Below are 22,812 nucleotides of genomic sequence, written 5' to 3'. Positions count from 1 at the left end.
GACATCCTTTTGCCACTTCCCTGATTTCTGTTTCTTATTAAACTATGGATGTAAAGGAACTGCAGGAGGGCAAGTGGTTAGATGACTTTCTTTTCTGCTGTCAAAATATGTCCCTAAAGACCTTCCCTTCCTTGAATTTACGCATGCTTTAGATAAACAGCCTGAGGGAGCTACTTACTAAACTATACCTGATGTAATAGTATTGTTTCCAAGAATTAAAAATTTCTATAGTCATGTTATGTACACGCATGTCAATACAGTTTGGCCACTTCGGATCCTTTTACCTTCAAACATATTTACTAGGACTTGCCATATTAGGCTTCACCTGGGGCATCCTATGGCCTTGTTTTACCCTAGTCAGCCTTTAGGTTTGTTTGAGAGTGGTTTCTAATCTATTGGTCTGTGCTAGATTCATGCTTTATTGGTATTCTCAGGAATCCAACAGTTGTTGGCTGAGAAGAAAAGATCACCAAAAAATCTGTGTAATCAGAATGTTCTCTCTCCCAAGTGACAAAATGAATCAGTTGTGTTTTTTTTTAAAGAGTGAAAAGTTAGTTCCTCTTTTTAGCAGCAAAAAGGAAAGGGGAAAAAAGGGCAGCTTTGACATTTCTTGTTAGACATCCAAAGAAAGGTTGCGGTTGTCTGGCACAGGCATCACAAGGGTTCTGATTTTGCAGCTTAGCAACATTTCTCAGCCCCTTGCCTTATAACTACGCTCCCTTTCCATCATGCCTGCCCAAACATAGCCGGAGCCTGCTGGACATGAGGTTTGAGAACTCAGAATTTCATGTGAGAAAGTGGGGTCATGTGTAGGCAGTTCTCTTTAAAAGTCCTTGGTGAAGGGAAGAAAAAGGACTGTAAGTGATGGTGCAATGTGGAGTCAAGGAATTTTTTCTTTTTTCTTTTTCTTTTTAAGGGAGGGACTTGGGCATATTTAGCTGCTTGTGGAAAAGACCCAGTTGAAACTGAAAGGTTCTCCACAGATTGTTTGCTGGATGAGAGTGAGGGATTATACAGATTAAGCTGTTAACAGCTGAACACACTGAGGAATCTTAGCTTCACTGATAGTAGCACAAAGAAGCGTTAAGTTCATCCTGATGTGCTGCAGTATGAAGTGCACAGCATCACCTGGAAGGATTCTTGCCAAATATATTGAACCTGAATATAATCTAGCCGGTAGATCTAACTTCCTTCCAGTTTACAAGCAATCAGTATAGAAGATAAACAAGTTAAACAGTACCATAAGAAGTAAACAGAATGGGGTACATTGTGTAGGACAAGTGATTTAGTCTTTTTTTTTTTTTTTTTTTTTTGAGACAGAGTCTCTTCATCCAGGCTGGAGTGCAGTGGCGCAATCTCGGCTCACTGCAGCCTCTGCATCCTGGGTTCAAGCGATTCTCCTGCCTCAATTGCCCGAGCAGCTGAGATTACAGGCGTTTGCCAAGATGCCTGGCTAATTTTTTTGTATTTTTAGTAGAGATGGGGTTTCGCCATATTGGTCAGGCTGGTCTCGAACTCCTGGCCTCAAGTGATCCACCCGCCTCGGCCTCTCAAAAGTGCTGGGATTACAGGTATGAGCAACTGCACCTGGCTGATGATTTAGTCTCTCTAATAAGTCAATGTCAGAAAGTGCAAAAGAGCAGGCAGGAGATGGATACTTCTAGATGGTGGGACAAGAGACATAACTAAATATATAGTTCTTAATTGGATCTGGATTTGCACAAATCAGATGTAAAAAGACATTGGTGGAAGAGTTGGGGAAATTTGAAAATCTACTGGGTTTTAGATATTAAATAATTTCTGTTAATTTTGGTAGTTATGATAATGGTATTGTGGTTTGGTAGATATTGAAGTATTTAGGGCTAAAATGTCTTGATGTCTGTAATTGACTTTAAAATACTTCAGCAAAAACAAAAGATAAAGCAAATACAGCAAAAAAAAAAGTTAATATTTTGTAAACCTATGATGAATATTAGGGTTGTTCAATCTTTCTCTGTTAGAAAATTTTATAAATAAAAAGACTAAAAAGAGAAAGGTATAAGAGATTGAATATACTGGAAGTATAAGATTACTTAAAAGGTGAGAGTTTAAATCACTGGTGGAGGGGCTGGGCATGGTGGCTCATGCCTGTAATTTTAGCACTTTGGGAGGCCAAAGTGGGAGGACCAGTTGAGGCCAAGAGTTCAAGACCAGCCTGGGCAACATAGCAAGACTCTATTTCTCAAAAAAAAAAAAAAAAAAAAATTAGCCAGGCATGGTAATGCATGCCGGTAGTCCCAGCTACTGGGGGAGGCTGAGGTGGAAGAATTGGGTGCACTCAGGAGTTTGAGGTTACAGTGAGCTATGATTGTGCTGCTGCACTCCAGCCTGGTTGACAGAGTGACACCCTGTCTCAGAATGAATGAATGAATGAATCACCAGTGGAGGAATTGGCCCAAACAGGAAAGAAGTCAGCTATTCTAATAGAAAGGAAGGGCCAGGTACAATGACTTATGCCTATAATCCCAGTACTTTGGAAAGCTCAGGTGGGGGGATCGCTTGAGCCCAGGAGTTTGAGACAAGCCTGGGCAACATGGCGACCCTGTCTCTACCAAAAAAGAAAAAAGAAAATTAGCTTGGCATGGTAGTGCCCACCTGTGGGCCCAGCTACTTGGGAAGCTGAGGCTGGAGGATTGCTTGAGCCTCGGAGGTTGAGGCTGCAGTTAACCACCACTGCACTCCAGCCTGGGCAGCAGAGTGAAACCTTGTCTGTCTCTGTGTCTTTCTTTCTGTCTGTCTGTCTCTCTCATTCACACACACAAAGAAGGAAGATGAGGAATATAATGAGTCAGTTATGTATGTATAGCTTTGTATATCTAGTAGTGGAAGATTGAAAAAGTTCATGTTTGATGGCTTCTACTTTATGATATAGATGGCAAGGTCATCTGCTGCAAGAGGGCTCGTGAGAACATCCAAATTTTGAAAAGATTGCAAAGGAATTTAAATATTTGATAGCAAAAGCAGAAGCAGTGCATACAAAGCTGTGTAGGGTTGCCAGGTAGTTTTGAGGGCCCAGTTGAGATTGGTAATGTGAATTTGTAATAGAACTGATATGCCCCATTGTTTGACTTTCTCAATCAATGTTTGGCCACTTGAGTGCTGGCTGAAAGAAAGTAGGTAGCTGATTTCATCCAGGGTTTTGCTTTTGCTGTTGAGTGTGACAAGATGGAAGGGCAGGCAGGCTAGGGTACTGTGAAAAGGCTTGAAGTGCTGGACCTAGAATGCCTGATGAAGTACTGGATGAAGCCTGGTTAAGAAGGGATGAGCCACAAACTCAATATTTTCCACATAAGAGCCCTCATCTTTTTTCTTGTGAACCCTATATCCATGACTGCAAAGGGCCTGGGATCTTTACCTACTTACAAGCGAATAAATGCGTCTGTTACTGTTTGATGAGACTCCTTGGTCAGAGACAAAAGATTTTATTACTCACGGCGAGTAGCATGGTGTGATGCTGCTTTGTGTTGATTCCCTATGTTCCCCAGTGCCCACAGGGTGACACAGGTAGGCCCAGATGGATGCTGCACATGCACTGGATTTCGTCACAGCCTAGAGACACTGAGCTCGGGGGTTTTACCCCTTTTACAGTAAACAGAAGCCATTCTGCTCTTCATCTCATGAGGAGACACTGTCTTATTCCTTGAGGTTGCATGTTGCAAAACAACCCTGAGAGATGGCCCAGGTAACAGCCACCAGGGACTTGTGTTCTTGGCATTCCCAGCCAGAATGTGCAGGAAGGGCCAGGGTCCGTGACAGATTGCTTCGCCCATCATCCCATCAGTGCCCCATCCACGGAGTGATGGTGGTGAGGGAACTGCTTTTTCTTTGTTTCCCATTTCTATTCATGGTACCTCCATCCTTAGGGGCACTCAGCCTGGAAATTCTCATTCGTTTGGTACAGATCATAGTCTATCCCAAGTAACTCTTATTACAGGTAACTCCTGCTTTAGAAGGTCCCTAGTATGTGTGTGTGGCTTTGGGGGAAGGACAGCAGTAGGATGGGTAACAGGTAATTTTTAATAAGCTTAAAAGTTCTGAGACCCAGGCTGGGCTCAGCGGCTCATGCCTTTGGTCCTAGTGCTTTGGGAGGCTGGGGTAGGAGGGTCGCTTGAACCCAGGAGTTCAGGACCAGCCTGGGCAATATAGCTAGAACCCCATCTCTACAAATAATAACAATAATAGTAATAATAATAATGCAAATTTTTTAAAAGTCTCGAGGCCCTTTAGGGTCCCTCGATAGTTCTTTCTAGTATGTTAGTTAGTAGGAGGGATGTAAACTAGTTCTGCTTACCCAGAATTTTTTGGGACCCTAAAAATAAAGAGGTATCAAAATCAATCAGGGTTTCTAGGACTTTTGGGCCAGGGATATCTCAGGAATGGTCAGCAAGGGCAGCCAAGGTTGTGACTTTAAAGAGCCTGCACGCTGCTTGTCTTCACTTCAGCAGAATGCTATTCCAGACCGGCTGTAATCTGTCCAGTCTGGCCCTCTCTGAGATGCATACTAAATTGTTAAACAATCAAACTTTATCAGGGAATGGTTAAGACTCATAAATAAAAGATGGAAAATTTGGATAAACAGAGAAATATGCCACAATGTTAAATTGGAAATGGAATATTAGAATGATTTTAGTTCTTCTGGAACTGTTTTATACCTTAATGCCATTCCAGTCAATCCCAATACATTTGTTTTTTAATTGGACAAAATATAAATACAAAGTGAATTCTGAAAGAATAAATAGATACTGGTTTCTTTTTCTTTTTTTTGTCTGAACATAATAAACAGATATTTATACCATAGTTGATGTAATTGTAGGATAGACACCAAAACCAAATTCTCTCTCATGAGGAGAATCAATCTTTTATAGGAATTTGGACTTAGGACAGTCATTTCAGGCTACAATCTTGACCTAAAAAGATATAAGCTTGGGTTTTGTACTTAGCGGAGCAGAAAAAGTCATTCTGTAGAAAGGAAAAAACCAAGGAAGATAAGAAGAGAAAAGAGACCAGGACAGGTAGAGAAAGAATACTCCCAGTTTCTGGCCTCTAGTGTCTTTTTGAGGTAGTAATATTCCTGTCTTTTGGTTCTGTGATTCATCCTAAATCTTTAGAATGAATATTCCTTTATTTGTTAAGCTATTTCAGGTTGCTTTATTTACTGGAGACCAAAGTATCTTAAGTGATGGGGATACAACAAAGAATAAAGCAGAGACCCTACCTCAAGGAACTTTACATCTTTTTTTTTTTTTTTTTTTTTAAAGCCAGAGTCTCACTCTGTCACCCAGGCTGGAGTGCAGTGGTGTGATCTCAGCTCACTGCAGCCTCCTCCTCCCAGGTTTAAGCAATTCTTGTGCCTCAGCTTCCCGAGTAGCTGGCATTACAGTCATGTGCCACCACACCCGGCTAATTTTTGTATTTTTGGTAGAGATGAGGTTTCGCCATGTTGCCCAGGCTGGTCTTGAACTCCTGGCCTCAAGTGATCCACCCACCTCGGCCTCCCAAAGTGATGGAATTACAGGCGTGAGCCACCACACCCGGCCCTTTACATCTTATCAGAAGGAAAGAGATCACAAATAAGTAAATACATGCTGATGGTGTTGAGTCTCATAGTGAAAAACAAGACAGGGTAAGAGGAGCATGTTTGCGTGCATGTGTGCTATCAGCAAAGTTCCCACTGAGAAGATCACATTTGAGCAGATGTAAGGGAGCAAGGGATTAAAATATCAGGGACAAGAGCTATCCAAGCAGAGGCAGGAGCAAATGCAAAGACACTGAGACTGGGGCCTGCTTAGCATGTTCAGGGAACATCAGAGAAGTCTTTGAACAACTGGAACAGAGTGAGTGTGAGAGTGATAGATGAGGTCAGAGGGGGGTGTGTGTGTGTAATGATACAGGGTCTGTGGGTCAAAATAGAGTTTAGTGGAGCGGAAGACCATTGGAGGATTTGAAGTGACTTGTATTTTAAAATGCTCTCTAGTTGCTCTAATTAGACCAGAGAGTGGTCGAGGGCAGTAGAAAGATACCAGGTGAGAGGTGATCATGGTGGTGTGGACCCAGACAGTAGAAGTGGAGGAAATCAGAATTAGAACTTGGATAATTTTTTAAGGAATAACTGAAATGATTTGCAGATGGATTCGATGGGGAGGGTATGATTAAAACAGGACTTCTCCCAGATTTTTAGCTTAAACAATTCTAAGTAAGGATGGACTTGCCGTTTCCTGAGATGGGGAAGGCTTGGGGGTGGGGTGGGGTTCAGTTTTGAGGTACTGTGTTAGGTGCCAATCCAGACATCCAAGTGGGGAAGTCTCTTGGTGTCCTCTGAACTATTGTAAAATATTTCTCACCGGACTCTATTCTGGCGCTAATTCCCCATAATTCAGCCTCGAATACTACAACTTGGAATTTCTCCTCCATCCTCTAATCATGTTCTTGTATAAAACCCTTCAGTAAATAACCTCATTCTGTATTTACTAAGCATCTTTAAATTCCCTTAATAATTGACTACCTCCGTTGAATTTCAGAAGGTCCAAAAAGAAGTTATATGTCAGTATTGTAAAACCAGATTAAGATGTAAATAGAGAACTGAATCTTTCTCTTGGTCTCTGTTTTTTAACAGCTGTTTTCACTCATTAGCTCCTGAGGTAAACAAATTGAAAAAATGAGCGAACTGGAACAGTTGAGGCAAGAAGCAGAACAACTGCGGAATCAGATTCAGGTAAAACCTTTTCAAAATGTTAGCACTTATTTAGTACCAGGAATCTACAAAATTTGCCTATTAGTTTATCAGTCTATATTAAATGATTTCTAAGGCTAGAAATGGTCTTTTTTTCTCTCACATGTGAAGTAAGAACTAAGGTCTATTTGTGTTTATCATGTCTCGAAAGAACTCTTCAAAATTCATTGCGAACAAGTACCTATGTAGAAGAATGGCCTCTATGAAAGACAGACATAATTCTCTTTTTATTTACATGCCTAGAATCATAGATTTTTGGTACAAAACAATAATGTAGATAGTGTCACAATATAATGTCACACTAGGAAAATATTAATCTGCACATTAGATTGCAGAAAATCATTAGGTTGGGCACAGTGGCTCATGCCTGTAATCCCAGCACTTTGGGAGGCTGAGACAGGTGGATCACCTGAGGTCAGGAGTTCAAGACTAGCCTGGCCAACATGGTGAAACTCTGTCTCTACTAAAAATAGAAAAATTAGCCAGGCGTGGTGGCATGTGCCTGTAATCCCAGCTACTCGGGAGGCTGAGGCAGGAGAATGGCTTGATCCCTGGAGACGGAGGTTGCAATAAGCTGAGCTCATGCCACTGCACTCCAGCCTGGGTGACAGAGTGAGACTCTGTCTCAGAAAAACAAAACAAAACTATCAGTGGCAGCATCAAAACATGTCTGACACCTTTACTCTTGGAATCAACTCAAAACAGCAAGGATAAGAAACAACTACAAACTCCATCTTTAACAAAATTAACAGACATTAGAACTTCAAAGTGTAATGGATGGAGAGGAGTTGCCAAATGCAGTGAAGCAGCAGCACGTGGGGAGGCTCTGAGAGGAGGCGTCTGCGTGGGGAGCACTTTCTAAGAGAAAGCACCACGGTCCCTTCTTTGGAACAATGGGAACAGATGCTTCCTTGGACTTCATTAGCACTGAGAAATATCAAGGAAGGCAGAGCTAAAAATGAAAGGATATAGACATGCCATCTTGTAGGAAGCCTGGCGGTAAGCAGGGTGGAGGAAAGAGGCTTTGAGTTGTGAGTAGCCTGGCAGCTGCCTACTTCTTTTCCCAGAGAAAAGTAAAGGCTAAAACAACGTACAAGGGTAAGCAGGGAGAATCTCATAACTTGGAACACAGCTGCTGCTTTTCCCAGTTTGAACCTCTCACAATAGCTGTTTCTGAAGAATTTGTCTAATTTAAAAGTGAAGAGTAGGCTGGGTGCAGTGGCTCACGCCTGTAATCCCAGCACTTTGGAAGACTGAGGCGGGAGGATTGCTTGAGACAGGAATTCAAGACCAGCCTGGGCAACATAGGGAGATTCGTCTCTACAAAAACAAACAAAAAAACGTTAGCCGGGTGTGGTAGCTTGTGCCTGTAGTCCCAGCTACTTGGGAGGCTGAGGCGGGAGGGTTGCTTGAGTCCAGGAGTTCGAGGCTGCAGTGAACCATGATCACACCACTGCATTCTAACTGGACAAAAGAGCAAGACCCTGTCTCCAAAAATAAAATAAAATCTCTACAAAGATGATACAAGAAAAGAGAAGAAAGGATTAGGAAAAACAGGGATGGATGAAGAACATTCACCAGAAAAGTGTTGATTCTGAGTGAAGTCATAACCAGACAGACTTGTTGCCAGAATTCAAGGAAGTTAATTATTTAGATGTGAATAAGAATAATGAGTTGAAATCTTAGGTATCTCAACAAGGCTTTCAGAACAAAGGAGAGATTTATTTTGCTTGGGATAATCACAGAAGGCTTCGCAGGCTCATCTCTGAATTCGATGTTACTGCACCCACTAGAAGGAATTTCTGCCCTCTCTACTTTGTGTCACTTACTCCAGATGCTGAGCAGGAGCAGCTGATAGGCTAAACCATGTGGCCACATGCCCATCTCATTTAATCCTCACATCGACTCTGTGAAGTCGATGGTGTTACTTCATGTAATAGTTCAGGAAGCTGAGGCTCAGTGAGATTAAATAAGTCGCCAAGGTAACAGATCCAGGATTCAGACCAGGTGTGTTCTGCTATAACTTAAAGTTGGTTCTCCCAACCTTAGTTACTAATGTCCTTTCCTGCGACTTGTGCTGTAGCCATACTAGTCTGGTTCCCCGAACATGCATTACTCTTTCTCATCTGTTACCTTTTATCAAATTGTTCCCTTGGCCTGGAATTATACTATCTCTGAGCCAATTTTGCTCTTTGGAAATCCTGTCTGTTGAGTCCTAATCCTCCAAGAGCCCTCCACTTGGATTTATCTTTTTTTTTTTTTTTTTTTTTAAATCAGAGTGAGATGGAGTCTCAGTCGCCCGGGCTGGAGTACAGTGGTGCAGTCTCTTCTCACTGCAACCTCTGCCTCCCAGGTTCAAGCAATTCTCCTGCCTCAGCATCCCGAACAGCTGGGTCTATAGGCGCACACCACCACACCCAGCTAATTTTGTGTTTTTAGTAGAGACGGGGTTTCACCATGTTGGCCAGAGTGGTCTCGATCTCTTGACCTGGTGATCCACCTGCCTCGGCCTCCCAAAGTGCTGGGATTACAGGCATGAGCCACCACGCCCAGCCAAGTTTCTTAACTTCATTGGTGATCAGTATCTTTGCTGTGAAGCAAGAGTACCAATACCCCACTTTATATGTTTCTGTAGGGGATTAAGTGAAATAACACATAGAGGCCAGCAAGTGGCAGTTTTTTACTCATACAGCATGTTGGACTTCTGTTATAGAGCTGATCACAGTCTGCCTTGTGTTGTAGTTCTTATGCACATTTGCCCCTACTGTTTGTACCTAGATGGATAATTTTGTGTCTTAATCATCTCCATATCTCACTAGCATCCCAAGCACCATGTCGTGGGCGCAGGTGCTCACCAAATCATCTCCTCCCATGATTTCAAGTAACCACATATACGTAAAATACTACGTACTTTTCTTTTCAGTTTGTCACACTATATTTTAAAATCTTTCCTTTCTTCCTCCTCCCATCCAGAGATATAATCTAACTATATTTTTACCTCACTATAGTGTAAATACATGGTATAATAGAAATGTATGCTATGTATTGTAAAAGATGATTTGTTTTAAATTTTAAAAAATGCAAATAGAGAAAACAGATTTTGTTTTCTTGTGTAATTGTTATGTCTTTGATTTGGAAAAAAGTATGTGTCGTCTTTCTTTTGCACAAAGATCTTACCAGATTTTGTATTTCTTATGGTGCTGGACAGTATGGAATTCAGCCTTTAATTGGGAATATTTTTTATATTCTGTTTTGTTTTACTCTTTTTTCCCTCAGGGACGGGGTCTCACTGTTTTGCCCAGGCTTGTCTAAAACTCCTGGGCTCAAGCGATCCTTCCTCCTCGGCCTCCCAAAGTGCTGGGATTATAGGCGTGAGCCATCACGCCTGGCCTTATATTCTGTTTTATAATGGATAATAGTGTTCATAAGAGATAATTCTCAGTGTAAATAGAATCTTTGTATAATGTAATTTTGCACGTAACTGCTGCTAACATATTGTAGAATTCTTGTATTCCAACATGATATTTTAATTTTTGTTATCAGTTTTCACCGTAGTTGAATAATTTCCATTTGCAGTTTTTAAATTGTGTTACTAATATGAATGTAAGCTCAATGAGGGCAGAGATTTTTGATGCCTGTTGGTGCCTAGAATAGTGCCTGACACATAGTGTTCAACCCAGTTTTTTTAAACAACTAACTAAATTTAAAAAGATAGTCTAAACAATGGTAGTTCATTTTCATAAAGCTCGAAGTCAAAGAACCTTTTTTAAGAATTTGGTCTTCAACTCTACCATTTTTGGAACATGGTTCAGGCCCATCACTGTCATTTCTGGAAACTCTTCATTATAGGAAAGTGGGCTTCATTATTCCTTACCAGATGAGGTCTTTAAACCCACAATTTGGCTAAGAATGAAATAATCAAATCATATGTTTTGTGCAACTACTTCTGAACACCCTTACTTAGAAATATTCTAAGTGGTTATAAATAGGTTGAAAGGGCAGCCAGAAAGATCATGTCTGCCATCCAGTGTTTGCTGGGAGCTGAAGCAGGCATTTTTCCCTTGGCTGACTGGAACAAGTTGTCCCTTTGGGACATTTATTCAGCAAACATTGTGTGCCTTCTCCTTGCCCAGGAATATGCAAGTACTTAAACACTGTATAGAAAAAACAAAATTGAAGAGGATACTACTATAACCTTTGTGGAAAAAAGTTTAAGCCTAGCAGGAAAGATTTAATTTCATTTCTTATTTTTCTATGTATATAAATCCTCTAAATTTGTTAATTGATAAATTTGAAAAAAAACTGATGTTTGGTTTAAAACATTTTTTTATTAAATATGTTCTTTGCAGTCTTTAATTTTTTGTTAATTTCTGCTTTACCGTCTTCCTTTTGATAATCCTTTTCAGTTTGTATAAAAATTTGAGGTCTCTCAAATTTTTATTGACATCTCTCAAATTTTGTTCAGAAGAGGCAAATCCATAGAGAAAGAAAGCAAATTAGTGATTGTTAAGGGCTGTGAGAGAAAAAGGAATTAGGAGATATGGGGTTTCTTTTTTGGGGTGATGTAAATGTTCTGTAATTAGTGGTGATGGTTTCACGACATTGTGATACTAAAAATCACTGGATTATATGCCTTAAAATGGTTAAAGTGGTTTGATTTAGGTTATGTGATTTTTATATCAATTAAAAAAATTTTAAAGATGTGGTACAGTGAAAAGTAAATTCACAAATCTCTGTTTTCAATAAAAGTATCACTTTAGTCATTCCACAGGTTTCTAAATGCATTATAATCATCTTTTTTACTTCAGGATGCTCGGAAAGCATGTAATGATGCAACGCTTGTTCAGGTAAAGTTTTGTTTTTCTTTATTTCATTTTGGTAACTTATAAAATAATTTGACATAGAGGCAAATGACATTCAGATTCTTGTATTAGTACTTAATTGAAAAAAAGTTAAATGAAATCTCTGTGTAAAAGCACTTTGTAATTTGTCAAATGCTATACAGTGCGAGTGCTTTTTAAAATATATTGTTAAAATAGACATCTATGGAAAAATAAATGCTATAAAAATATACCAGCTATACCAACATGGTGAAACCTCATCTCTACTAAAAATAAAAAAAATTAGCTGGGCATAATCCCAGCTAGTTGGGAGGTTGAGGCAGGAGAATTACTTGAACCCAGGAGGCAGAGGTTGCAGTGAGCTGAGATCGCACCATTGTACTCCAGCCTGGGCAACAGAGTGAGACTCTGTCTCAAAAAAAAAAAAAAAATATATATATATATATATATACACATACACACATACATATACATACATATATATATATATATTCAAGGCCAAGCACGGTGGCTCATGCCTGTAATCCCAGTACTTTTGGGAGGCCGAGGTGGGAGGATCACTTGAGGTCAAGAGTTTGACGCCAGCCTGGCCAACATGGTGAAACCCTGTCTCTACTAGAAAAAAAAAAAATACGAAATTAGCTGGGCATGGTGGTACCTGCCTGTAATCCCAGCTACTTGGTAGGCTGAGGCAGGATAATCGCTTGAACCTAGGAGGCAGATACTGCAATGAGCCGAGATCACACTACTGCATTCCAGCCTAGGAGACAGAGTGAGACTCTGTCTCAAAAAAAAAAATATATATATATATATATATTTATGTATGTATATATATGTATGTATAGATTCATATAGTTTATGCTTCTTTTTAAGTAGTTTCTGATTCTTTTTGGTATACCTTGATTAAGTAGTTTTTTCCTTATGAAAACTCTTAGGTTGGCAATGAAATAGTAAGAGGGGTTAAGAAGACTAATATTTTTTAAAAATCTTGGGAAGGCTTCATGTTTAATTAATATTGATCATTATTATTAAGAAAGTATTTTATGTGCTCTACAAATATAAAATTGGCTTTCTTACAGTTAAAATTATAAATGTTTACTGTGATCATTTGCCACTAGATTTTTATTTGTGGCTGGTTTTTTACTAAAGCGTAGAGGTATATCTATTCTTTTTAGTTAATAGTCTGCAGAAGGCATTCTTATTATATATTTATATGTTATTTATAATAGCACATAGGATTATTTTAAACTAATCATAATTTTCAGGAACATATTGATCCCATAACGGCTCTGTGGAATTATATACATTAAATTGCCTTCAATTACTATAAATGTACTTTATCTTTGCTTTTTTGACTCTTCACTGTTTCTAGTTCAAGTTATCTCATGAACTATGACTAAGGTAAAGAATAACATTTTTATTGCTTTCAAAAGATTACATCAAATATGGACTCCGTGGGTCGAATACAAATGCGAACAAGACGTACACTGAGGGGCCACCTAGCTAAAATCTATGCTATGCATTGGGGATATGATTCCAGGTTTGTACCTGTCATTACCTGTCATTATTAAACTGTTGCAGAATTATTTTCATTAAGAACCATCATTTGCATTTTCTTTGTTTACAAACAGAATATATTCATGAAGCGTTTGCAAAAAATGCATCTCAGATGAACATGTTGCTTTCAATAAGAATATTAATTGACTCTTTAAAAGTTTAAACATTTTTAATATGGAATCCAGGACAACTGTTTAGAAGAGGATTCCCTTTCTTTGCAGTGGGACATTGCAGACATTCTTTGTTTTTTAAACATGCACAAAGCGTTTTTACTGTATATGAAGCTTGAAATTTCAGTTCATAAGCAAATACTTATTGAACACCTATGTGCAAGTTTTTGGATATTGCTATAGTTTCTTATTACATAAATTCGCAAGTAATGGAAATTACACGAAACAAAGGTATTTGTACTGAATACATCTTTTACTCCCTCGACTGCATCACAGAAAGGTGTGTGCTTGAATGTGCAAGCTGACCATCTGCAGGTGCACAGGCACATGCACAGCTGCCATGTGGCCTGCAGTTAGATTGCTTATCACTGTCATTCACTATGTGTATAAGGCTACAGCACAGCCTATGCTTTTTCCATTGTCTGGCAATAGCAGGTGTGTCTGCTGCCACAGTGGTTTACTTGTTCCTTTGATTTGGTTAATCTTAATGGGAAATGTCTAAACCAAGAAACTTCTATGTTTTAATAGAAGTTGCACATTTATTCTCTTCTCCCAGAGACACTAAAATTGTAAAGTAGAGAAAGCCTCAATTGTTGCTCTAATTGGGATACTTGACCACAATAATATAGAACATGTGCCTCTCAGGAAGGGATACATAAAATTATATAATTGACAACTGACATAATGTCTTAATCTTTTTCTTTTCTTTTCTTTTCTTTTTTTTTTTTTTGAGGCAGAGTTTCACTCTTGTTGCCCAGGCTGGAGTACAATGGCGTGGTATCGGCTCACTGCAACCTCTGCCTCCCACGTTCAAGGGATTCTCCTGCCTCAGCCTCCCAAGTAGCTGGGATTACAGACATCCACAACCACACCTGACTAATTTTTGTATTTTTAGTAGAGAGGGGGTTTCACCATGTTAGCCAGCCTGGTCTTGAACTCCTGACCTCAGGTGATCCAACCGCCTCAGCCTCCCAAAGTGCTGGGATTAATCAGGTGTGAGCCACCGTGCCTGGCCGAATGTCTTATTCCTTTTCTTAAAGGAGTTGAAAATAAAAATAATTTACCTGTTGATAAAGCAAATTTTTAACTCAAAATATAATAACTTGAAACAATGTTTATGGTTCTTGCTTTCCTTAAACGTTTTCTCAAGACTGTTAATCTTCATAGAAAAATGAAACCATCATCCAGGAACCTATCTCACGTAGTCTTCCCACCCATCTTTGTTATCAGTCCATTACTTATTGTTCTCCTCAACACTTATGCTGATGATGCCAATTGATTTCTAAAGAATTTTCTTTAGATTCCATCCTATACCCCACTATCAGATAGATCTTCCCTTTTGTAAAACCTTGTAGTGATTGCTACCCAAGAACCTGATAATGTTATTTACCTCTAGGGAAAGGAACTGGGTGGCTGATGATAGGCCCAGGAAGGTGCTTTTTAAATTTTCTTCTGTATATCCTTTTTTATTTTTTGAATTTTACACCATGGTGAAAAATAAAAATTCCAAACAAGGCTGGGCATGGTGGCTCATGCCTGTAATCCCAGAACTTTGGGAGGCCAAGCGAGTGGATCACTTGAGGTCAAGAGTTCAAGACCAGCCTGACCAACATGGTGAGATCCCATCTTACCAGTCGTGGTGGTGTGCACCTGTTATACCAGCTATTCGGGAGGCTGAGGCAGGAGAATCACTTGAGTCTGAGAGGCAGAGGTTGCAGTGAGCTGAGATCATGCCACTGCACTCTAACCTGGGTGTCACAGTGAGTGTCTGTCTCAAAAACAAAACAAAACAAAAAATTTAATGGCTAAAATTACTTAGGCGTTCATACTCTTTAGTTTAACAAAGCTTTCTGCAGTTTAAGCCCAGTCTGCTTTTCTCAACTTATTTTTCTGTTTTCTCACAAACTGTGCTACCGGAAGACTTACAATTCCTGAAACACTCAGTGTATTTTTCTACCTGTCATTGATCTTACATAGCTTTCTCCTAAAATACAGCCATTTCTCTATCTTTAGCTCTCAACATTTTCTTTCAAGACTCATTCTCTTGTGATTAACTCAACTAGCCATTGTTCCTCCTTTACTCTCCTGTGGCATTTATTTTATACCCCTCTTCTGACAGTTTTTACTTATTTGATTTAATATAAATATGAGTAAATGTCTTATCTTCACCAGATGGTAGAGGCCTCAAGAGCAGGAGATGTATCCTGCGTTGTACCTCTAGTATTGTCATATTCTCAGGCTCTCAATTGGTGTTTTTAGATTGAATAAAATATGGTTGTTAGGCTTCTATGTACATTTTTGTCATTAAATTTAAGTAAGTCAGTAAGTACTAAACCAGTCAGCTAATATCCACCCAAATCTTGTATAAATAAAATGTTACCACAAAAAAGTTTAATCATAGCCAGACATTTTTAGTCAGTTGCTAAATTTTATTTTATGAAATATGTTCAAAATTTTTGGCATGCAGCATAAATTTTTTAAAAGTTGGAAGAACATTTTTTGGTATCAAGTTTTTAATTAGAAAAATTGTATTTTTTTCTGAATTATTCTACATTAATGCAATGCATAACCAATTTAAGCTATTTTTTCTCTCTAAGTGTCAAATTATTTTTGTGTTTGTTCCTCTAGGCTGCTAGTCAGTGCTTCCCAAGATGGAAAATTAATTATTTGGGATAGCTATACAACAAATAAGGTAGAATTTCTTCATAATTCTTTTAAATAACCTTATATTTGTTTGTCTGTTCACCAGTTCTTTCCTTTATTCTTTTACCTCAAACTTAAATTGCTTTCTGAGATAAATTTATTGTTTATTTTAATCTAGTTCTTCTCTTTTGTCTTAGTGTTTACTTTTAATGTTTAACCCTTTTTTATTTCCAAAGATGACTCTGTGTTTTACTAGAGGGCTCATATTTAATATATGAATATTAAAAGAGTACCATTTTACATATACTAATAAATGATTTTTAAAAATTCCCATTTCCTAATATGACAAAGACCTTGAGATTTTTATTTCTAGTTGTGGATAAGTTAGATGGCTAGTGGGAAGCTCTTCTTTGGCCCACTCCAGGCACTGATTTGTGCTTCTGGACTTTTTTAGAAGATACAGTAGATTGGAGGTAAATGACAACTTGTTTAGATCTCTTGGTGGTAAAAGACTGTGGATGGTCCTAATACATCCACTGGAAGGAATCCCCAGTTTAAAATTGTTGAGTAGTAGTGAAAAAGCTTCAGGAATACTTTGATAAGTTAATACCTTTATATCTGTGTATACGTATTAGTATTTTTATTAAACATTTGAAAATACCATTGTGAAATAAACGATAACTTCAACCTGATTGAGATTTTAAAGCTAGCTAAGACCATTTTGTAATATAATAGTTTTTCTTTATTAATCACCATTAAGCATGTTATCTTTCAACTATATTTTCATAAAACAAAAAAATGTATTTTAAGCATATTATTTTAGGTTAAGTGAGAGCATAGTAGTAATCCTGCCACGTGTTGATTCCCTGTATGGACTGTTTAGCCGTGGTATTCTCATACACCTTTCTCTTTTCCATCTGACCTTCAAATGATTGGTGTTAGGGTAACAAGGCAGCAGACAGTGTTGTTTCTAGAGCAATGCAAAACTATCACCATTGTTTGAATGAGATCCCAGAATAAGGGCCTATTAATAGAGGGATGCTAGTGTCATCTTTTCATGGAAGACTCATGTAATCGACTCTGATACTTGCTAATTATCTCCCTAGTTCTTGTTCAGAGTTATGTTGGAGGAAATTTCTCTTTTGAGCACTATTACAAAAGTGAAAATTCTGTTAAAACCTCTAACATTTTACACTTAATTTTTCAAATGGCAATATATTAACATTGAAACATCTTTATGTTCATTATTTTATTAAGAGAATTATTTCCAAAAAGAGCACTTTTTGACTCAAATGATTTGATAATACAAAACAATAGACATTTTAATGTGTGTTAGCGTTTTATTTTTCATGGTTCACTTTCTCAAGCCATTACATTATTTGACTTATCTTTCTTAGATATATTTAATTTTTAATAATATTTACTTCATTGTAAGTGGGTTTATGCAATAGATGACTGTTTTTGTAATCTGAGTGATGTGTGGTGTGTGCCCTACAGATGCATGCTATTCCTTTGAGGTCCTCCTGGGTGATGACTTGTGCTTATGCTCCCTCTGGTAATTATGTTGCCTGTGGAGGCTTGGACAACATCTGCTCTATATATAACTTAAAGACCAGAGAGGGAAATGTGAGAGTAAGCCGAGAGTTGCCAGGTCACACAGGTGAGCTTCCCTAAATATTCTTTCCCACAACACGTGATTCCTTGTGTGGAATGTGCTGATCAAGGATAAATGACAGATTGTGCTCGGCTGGCTAAAGGATGAGGATTAATCAGGTGGGAATGAAATTATTATGAACAAAGGAAACATTAACTTTTTATAGTCATACATTGATCATAATTTTATTTTTCTTTCAAAAATAGCTGTATTGTTTTTGTAAAAAATGATAAATTTACTGCACACAATTCAAACTCATGAAAAATAAGGCAAATAAAATGTTCTCCATTTTCTGCTGCCATATAACAATTATGGGATTGTGGCATCTGTACTCAATTACATAATTGAAAGTATGCATTAAGGTACATTAGTGAAGTGCTTTTCACCATGATAGTGTATTGCTTTGTTTGCCAGTGTGCCCATCATAGTTCAATAGTTTAGTATTGGGTTAGTGGTGTTAATCAGGAATTTATTGCCTCTTATCTGGTATCTATCCATCTGAATTTTTAACCATACTATTTGACCATGCTTTTACAAAATCTCTAGAATGGTGTTTTTCTGACATTTCCATATTTTGAAACACTGATGAATGCTAAGCATTCAAATGCCGCATCTTTCATAAAGTCTTCACTGTTGTTCTTCTGATTTCTTACAATATTTTTTTTTAATACTTTTTATTTGAAAAGAAATTTTTTTTAACTGCTCCTTGCAGAGCAGGGCTAACTCATAGGCGGCGTGCCCAGAGGCATCCTCTCACAGTAGTTTAAAACTATTTCTCCAGGGTGCTTAACACAGTCGGCCATAGATTATAGTTCTTCCCAAGGTAATTGTCTTAGGTGGCAGGGGCTGTGTCTTATTCAATTTGGTAACTTTCAGAGTCCCCAGCACAATGTCATTAACATAGTAAATGCCTAAGAATGGTTTGTTGATAAAATTTGGTCTATAGACAGTGTAGGATTTGAAGTAACTAAAAGTAGAACTATGGATTATATTGACAAACACTTGTTGCCCAAGTATTCTATTTTTAAAAATATATATTGCTATTTCATGTGATAACTGAGTTATTCAATCAGTGATAACCTAAAATTTGCTACTCTTTTTGCTGTAGGGTACTTGTCCTGCTGTCGTTTTTTAGATGACAGCCAAATTGTTACAAGTTCAGGAGATACAACTTGGTAAGTTTATTCCAGAAGCACACTGATTATGGGTTTGAGGGTGGTAGCAGGAACTGACATAAGAAGAAGTAATTGTCATGAAGTGTTGTATTTTGTTTTTAATTACAGTGCTTTATGGGACATCGAAACTGCCCAGCAGACCACCACATTCACTGGGCATTCTGGAGATGTGATGAGTCTTTCTCTGAGTCCTGACATGAGGACTTTTGTTTCTGGTGCTTGTGATGCTTCTTCCAAATTATGGGACATTCGAGATGGAATGTGTAGACAGTCTTTCACGGGACATGTCTCAGATATTAATGCTGTCAGTGTAAGTGAATAGCATTTCCAGAGAAAATGTATTATGCGTTTAAAGTGTTGAGCTCTATGGCATGATTTTAACAACAAATTACCTTCAAGGATTCTTACGAGTAATGTGCTCTTATAACTTTGAATCTCCAAGTAATAAGGGTTTTTGATTTTTTAAAAAAGAAAGCTTCAATTCATAGTCCTAGATCTTTTTTGTTATTGTTGGATTTTTTTTGTTGTTGTTTTTGTTTTTTTGAGACAGTCTTGCTCTGTCGTCCAGGCTGGAGTGCAGCAGTGCAGTCACGGCTCACTGCAGCCTCGACCTCCTGGGCTCAAGCCATCCTCCCACGTCAGTCTCCTGGTAGCTAGGATTACAGGTACACACCACCATGCACGGCCAATTTTGTATTTTTTATAGAGATGGGGTTTTGCCGTGTTGTCCAGGCTGGTCTCGAACTCCTGAGCTGAAGCAATCCTCCTGCTTCAGCCTCCCAAAGTGTTGGGATTACAGGCATGAGCCACTGTTCCTGGCAACCTAGGTTTTTAATTTCTGGTGAATATCGCTTTTTTTTTTTCCCCAAAGTGGAGGGATTATCATGAGTAAACAAGCAGATCGTGGATGTTCTAACAGTGAATTTAGATGAGAAAAAAGTCTTGTCTTTCTGGGACCAAAGTGAACAGCCCAAAGAGAGAACAATAAGGATGAAAAAAGCAGCTGATTAGTGTGGAGTATATAGCTTTTGAAGTCAGTGCAACCCGGGACCTAATCAGTTCTGCTGCCATTAAGCACCTGTGTGAAACTAGTCATGCTGCTTCATCTTCGTGAACCTCAGATTCTTCAGTTTTTAAAATAGGGATAATACTACCTACATCAGAGAATGGTGTGGAGACTAAATGAAACTAGGTATTAGATGCTCAGTAAATGGTATAAATTATTATTATTATTATTATTTAGAGACAGCGTCTCACTCCGTTGCCCAGGCTGGAGTGCGGTGGCATCATCATAGCTCACAGCAGCCTTGAACTCCTGGGCTCAAGTGATCTTCCTGCCTCAGCCTCAGGAGTACTGGGACTACAGGCATACACCACCACACCTGGCTGGTGGTGGTTTTTTTTTTTTTTTTATCTTTGGTAGAGGCAGAGTCTCACTATGTTGCCCAGGCTGCTCTTGAACTCGTGGGCTCAGCGATCCTCCCACCTCAGAGTCTCCCAAAGTGCTGGGATTACAAGGAGTGAGCTACCATGCCTTGCTGGTATCAGTTATTTATAAGCTACTTCATATTTTAAAAAACTACCTAAACAGAAAATCATAAATAGATTAAGCCAGGTAAAAAGTACTCAGTATATAGGAGGATAAGCTAGTCATAGATATCTGTAAATTAGGGTAAAGTGAAAATAACATTTTGAATGACAATCAAAATGATTAGCAGATGGTCAGAATTGAGGGGGAGGGGTGTTAAAAGAAGGTAGGATACTGCTTGAGTTAGGTTACCTAAGCAGATCAGATGCCAGACAGTACAGATATGACTAGAATGTCCAAAAGTACCATAATTGCCAAGGATTTTAATGTATGAGAAACATTCTAATTTTATAACAAGACATTTTTGGGGAAAAAATTAGTAAGCTTTTCTTTATCGTACACTTATTGAAAGTCATTTCTTTTAAATGATTTTGTAGAAAACATCAGAGAAAGTAAATGCTGTGCTAACCCCATCCCCACCTCTTTGCCGTAGACCAGTCTGGTTAGAATAATAGAGTTTTAGAGCAGGCAAAGTTAACCCTCTCTATCTCTCAGCCCATTACTTTTATCAAGTTGAGATGTTCTCTCATAATTTGCTAAAGTCTTTATCAGGAAATAGTGTTGAATTTTCGTCAAATACTTTTTGTCCATCTATTGAGATGTTCGTGTGGTTTTTTTTCAGCCAGTTAAAATGGTGTGTTTACATTGATTTTCTCCTGTTTTTTTTTTTTTTGTCAAAACATTAGTACTATCTTTTACAAATATAAGTAAATATAGAGGCTTCCTTTTGGAATAAAATGATTCAAACAAAGATACTGTATATATAACAGTTTTCCTTTTTTCAGATGAAATTATGACCAACTTTATTATATTTTTATAATATTTTGAAATTATATTCAGTGATTATTTTAACAGTGACATTTCTCACACTGTTTAGAATGTTAGGCTTAGGAATGAAACTATAATAGTTTCATTTGTGGCTGAGCCCCATATATTCATTGAGTGAGTTGCTGAAATTTTCCATTTGGCTCTACATTTGTGGGGCCTCTAGGTGTCTCTCAGCAGTAAAGACACTGTTAATAATTGTAAACTGTGATTATTAATTTCATTAACTCAGTGCCAGATTCAGTTATTTCTATCATAGATCAAGGCTTTTTTCCTCCCCAGCCCCCACTTTATTAAGGTATAATTGACAAATTGTATATATTTAGAGTGTATAATGTGATGTCGTATTAGATATAGGGCTATTTAGGTTATCCATTTCTTTTTGAGTGAACTTTCAAAGATTTTATCTATATCATCTACATTGTCATATTTATTGGCTTACAGCTATTTATTATACTCCCTTAATTTTTTTTGATATCTGTAGAGTTTACAGGATATCCTGCTCTCATTTATGATGTTGGTAATTTGTTTTACTTTTTTCCTGATAGTCTGGGACTGTGGGTTGAATTGTGCCCATCTAAAATGTATATGTTGAAGTCTTAAAGCCCAGGACCTCAGACTGTGACCTTATTTTAAAATAAGGTTGGTCCAGATATAATTGGTTAAAATGAGGTCATAATGGATTGGGTGACACTAATCCAGCGTGACTATTGTCCTTATAAAAGGGGGGAATTTGGAGACAGGCAAGCATAGAGGGAAGATGATGTGAAGAGACACAGGAGAAGACAGTCATCTACAGGACAGAGAGAAGATTACACATCTTTCTGTCACAGTCCTCAGATATCTTGGTTTCAAGTTTCTAGCCTCCAGAACTGTGAGACAATACATTCCTTTTGTTTAAGCACCCAGCTTGTGGTGCTTTGTTATGGCAGCCTTAGCAATGAACATACCTGGCTAGAGGTTTTTTTATTTTATCTATGTATCTATGTATGTATATATGTATGTATGTATGTATGTATGTATCTATCTATCTATCTATCTATCAATAAATAAATCAACTATCTGCTCAGAGAACCAGCTTTTGTTCTGAATGATACTCTGTTTTTCTCTTTCATTGATCTTTCACTCTCATCTTTATTATTTATTTCTGACTGCTTTCTTGGTGTATTAGTTCATTCTCACACTGCTATGAAGAAATATCTGACACTGGGTAATTTATAAAGAGAAGAGGTTTAATAGACTCACAGTTCTCCATGGCTGGGGAGGCCTCAGGAAACTTACAATCATGGTGGAAGGCACCTCTCCACAGGGCGGCAGGAGAGAGAATGAGTGCCGAGCGAAGGGGGAAGCCCCTTATAAACCATCAGATCTCGTGAGAACTCACTCACTATCACAAGAACAACCTGCAGGGAGACCACTCCCATGATTCAGTTACCTTCCACTGGCTCCCTCACAACACGTGGGGATTTGGGGATTACAATTCAAGATGAGATTTGGGTGGGGAAACAAAGCCAAACTGATCACTCGGATTCATTTGCTTTTCTTTTTCTTAGTGTTTTTTTTTTTTTTTTTTTGAAAGAGTCTTTTGCT

The 22,812-nt window shown here is 38.2% G+C and overlaps 1 protein-coding gene across 3 annotated transcripts in view; it reads left to right on the top strand.

Moving 5' to 3' along the window:
* Window positions 1–22,812, top strand: part of GNB4 (G protein subunit beta 4) — a 55,597-nt gene that overhangs the window by 19,176 nt on the left and 13,609 nt on the right. For all 3 annotated transcript variants that reach the window (XM_003776361.5, XM_054553029.2, XM_024244380.3), the window contains 7 exons: window positions 6,653–6,751; window positions 11,578–11,616; window positions 13,044–13,150; window positions 15,966–16,029; window positions 17,478–17,640; window positions 18,743–18,809; window positions 18,918–19,119. In XM_003776361.5, the coding sequence (XP_003776409.2) occupies window positions 6,695–6,751; window positions 11,578–11,616; window positions 13,044–13,150; window positions 15,966–16,029; window positions 17,478–17,640; window positions 18,743–18,809; window positions 18,918–19,119 (699 nt within the window). In that variant the 5' untranslated portion in view covers window positions 6,653–6,694. The remainder of the gene's footprint in view (window positions 1–6,652; window positions 6,752–11,577; window positions 11,617–13,043; window positions 13,151–15,965; window positions 16,030–17,477; window positions 17,641–18,742; window positions 18,810–18,917; window positions 19,120–22,812) is intronic.

The sequence above is a fragment of the Pongo abelii genome, chromosome 2, assembly GCF_028885655.2.
Source record: "Pongo abelii isolate AG06213 chromosome 2, NHGRI_mPonAbe1-v2.0_pri, whole genome shotgun sequence".
NCBI lineage: Eukaryota > Metazoa > Chordata > Mammalia > Primates > Hominidae > Pongo > Pongo abelii.
This window is presented reverse-complemented; position numbering and strand designations above follow the sequence as displayed.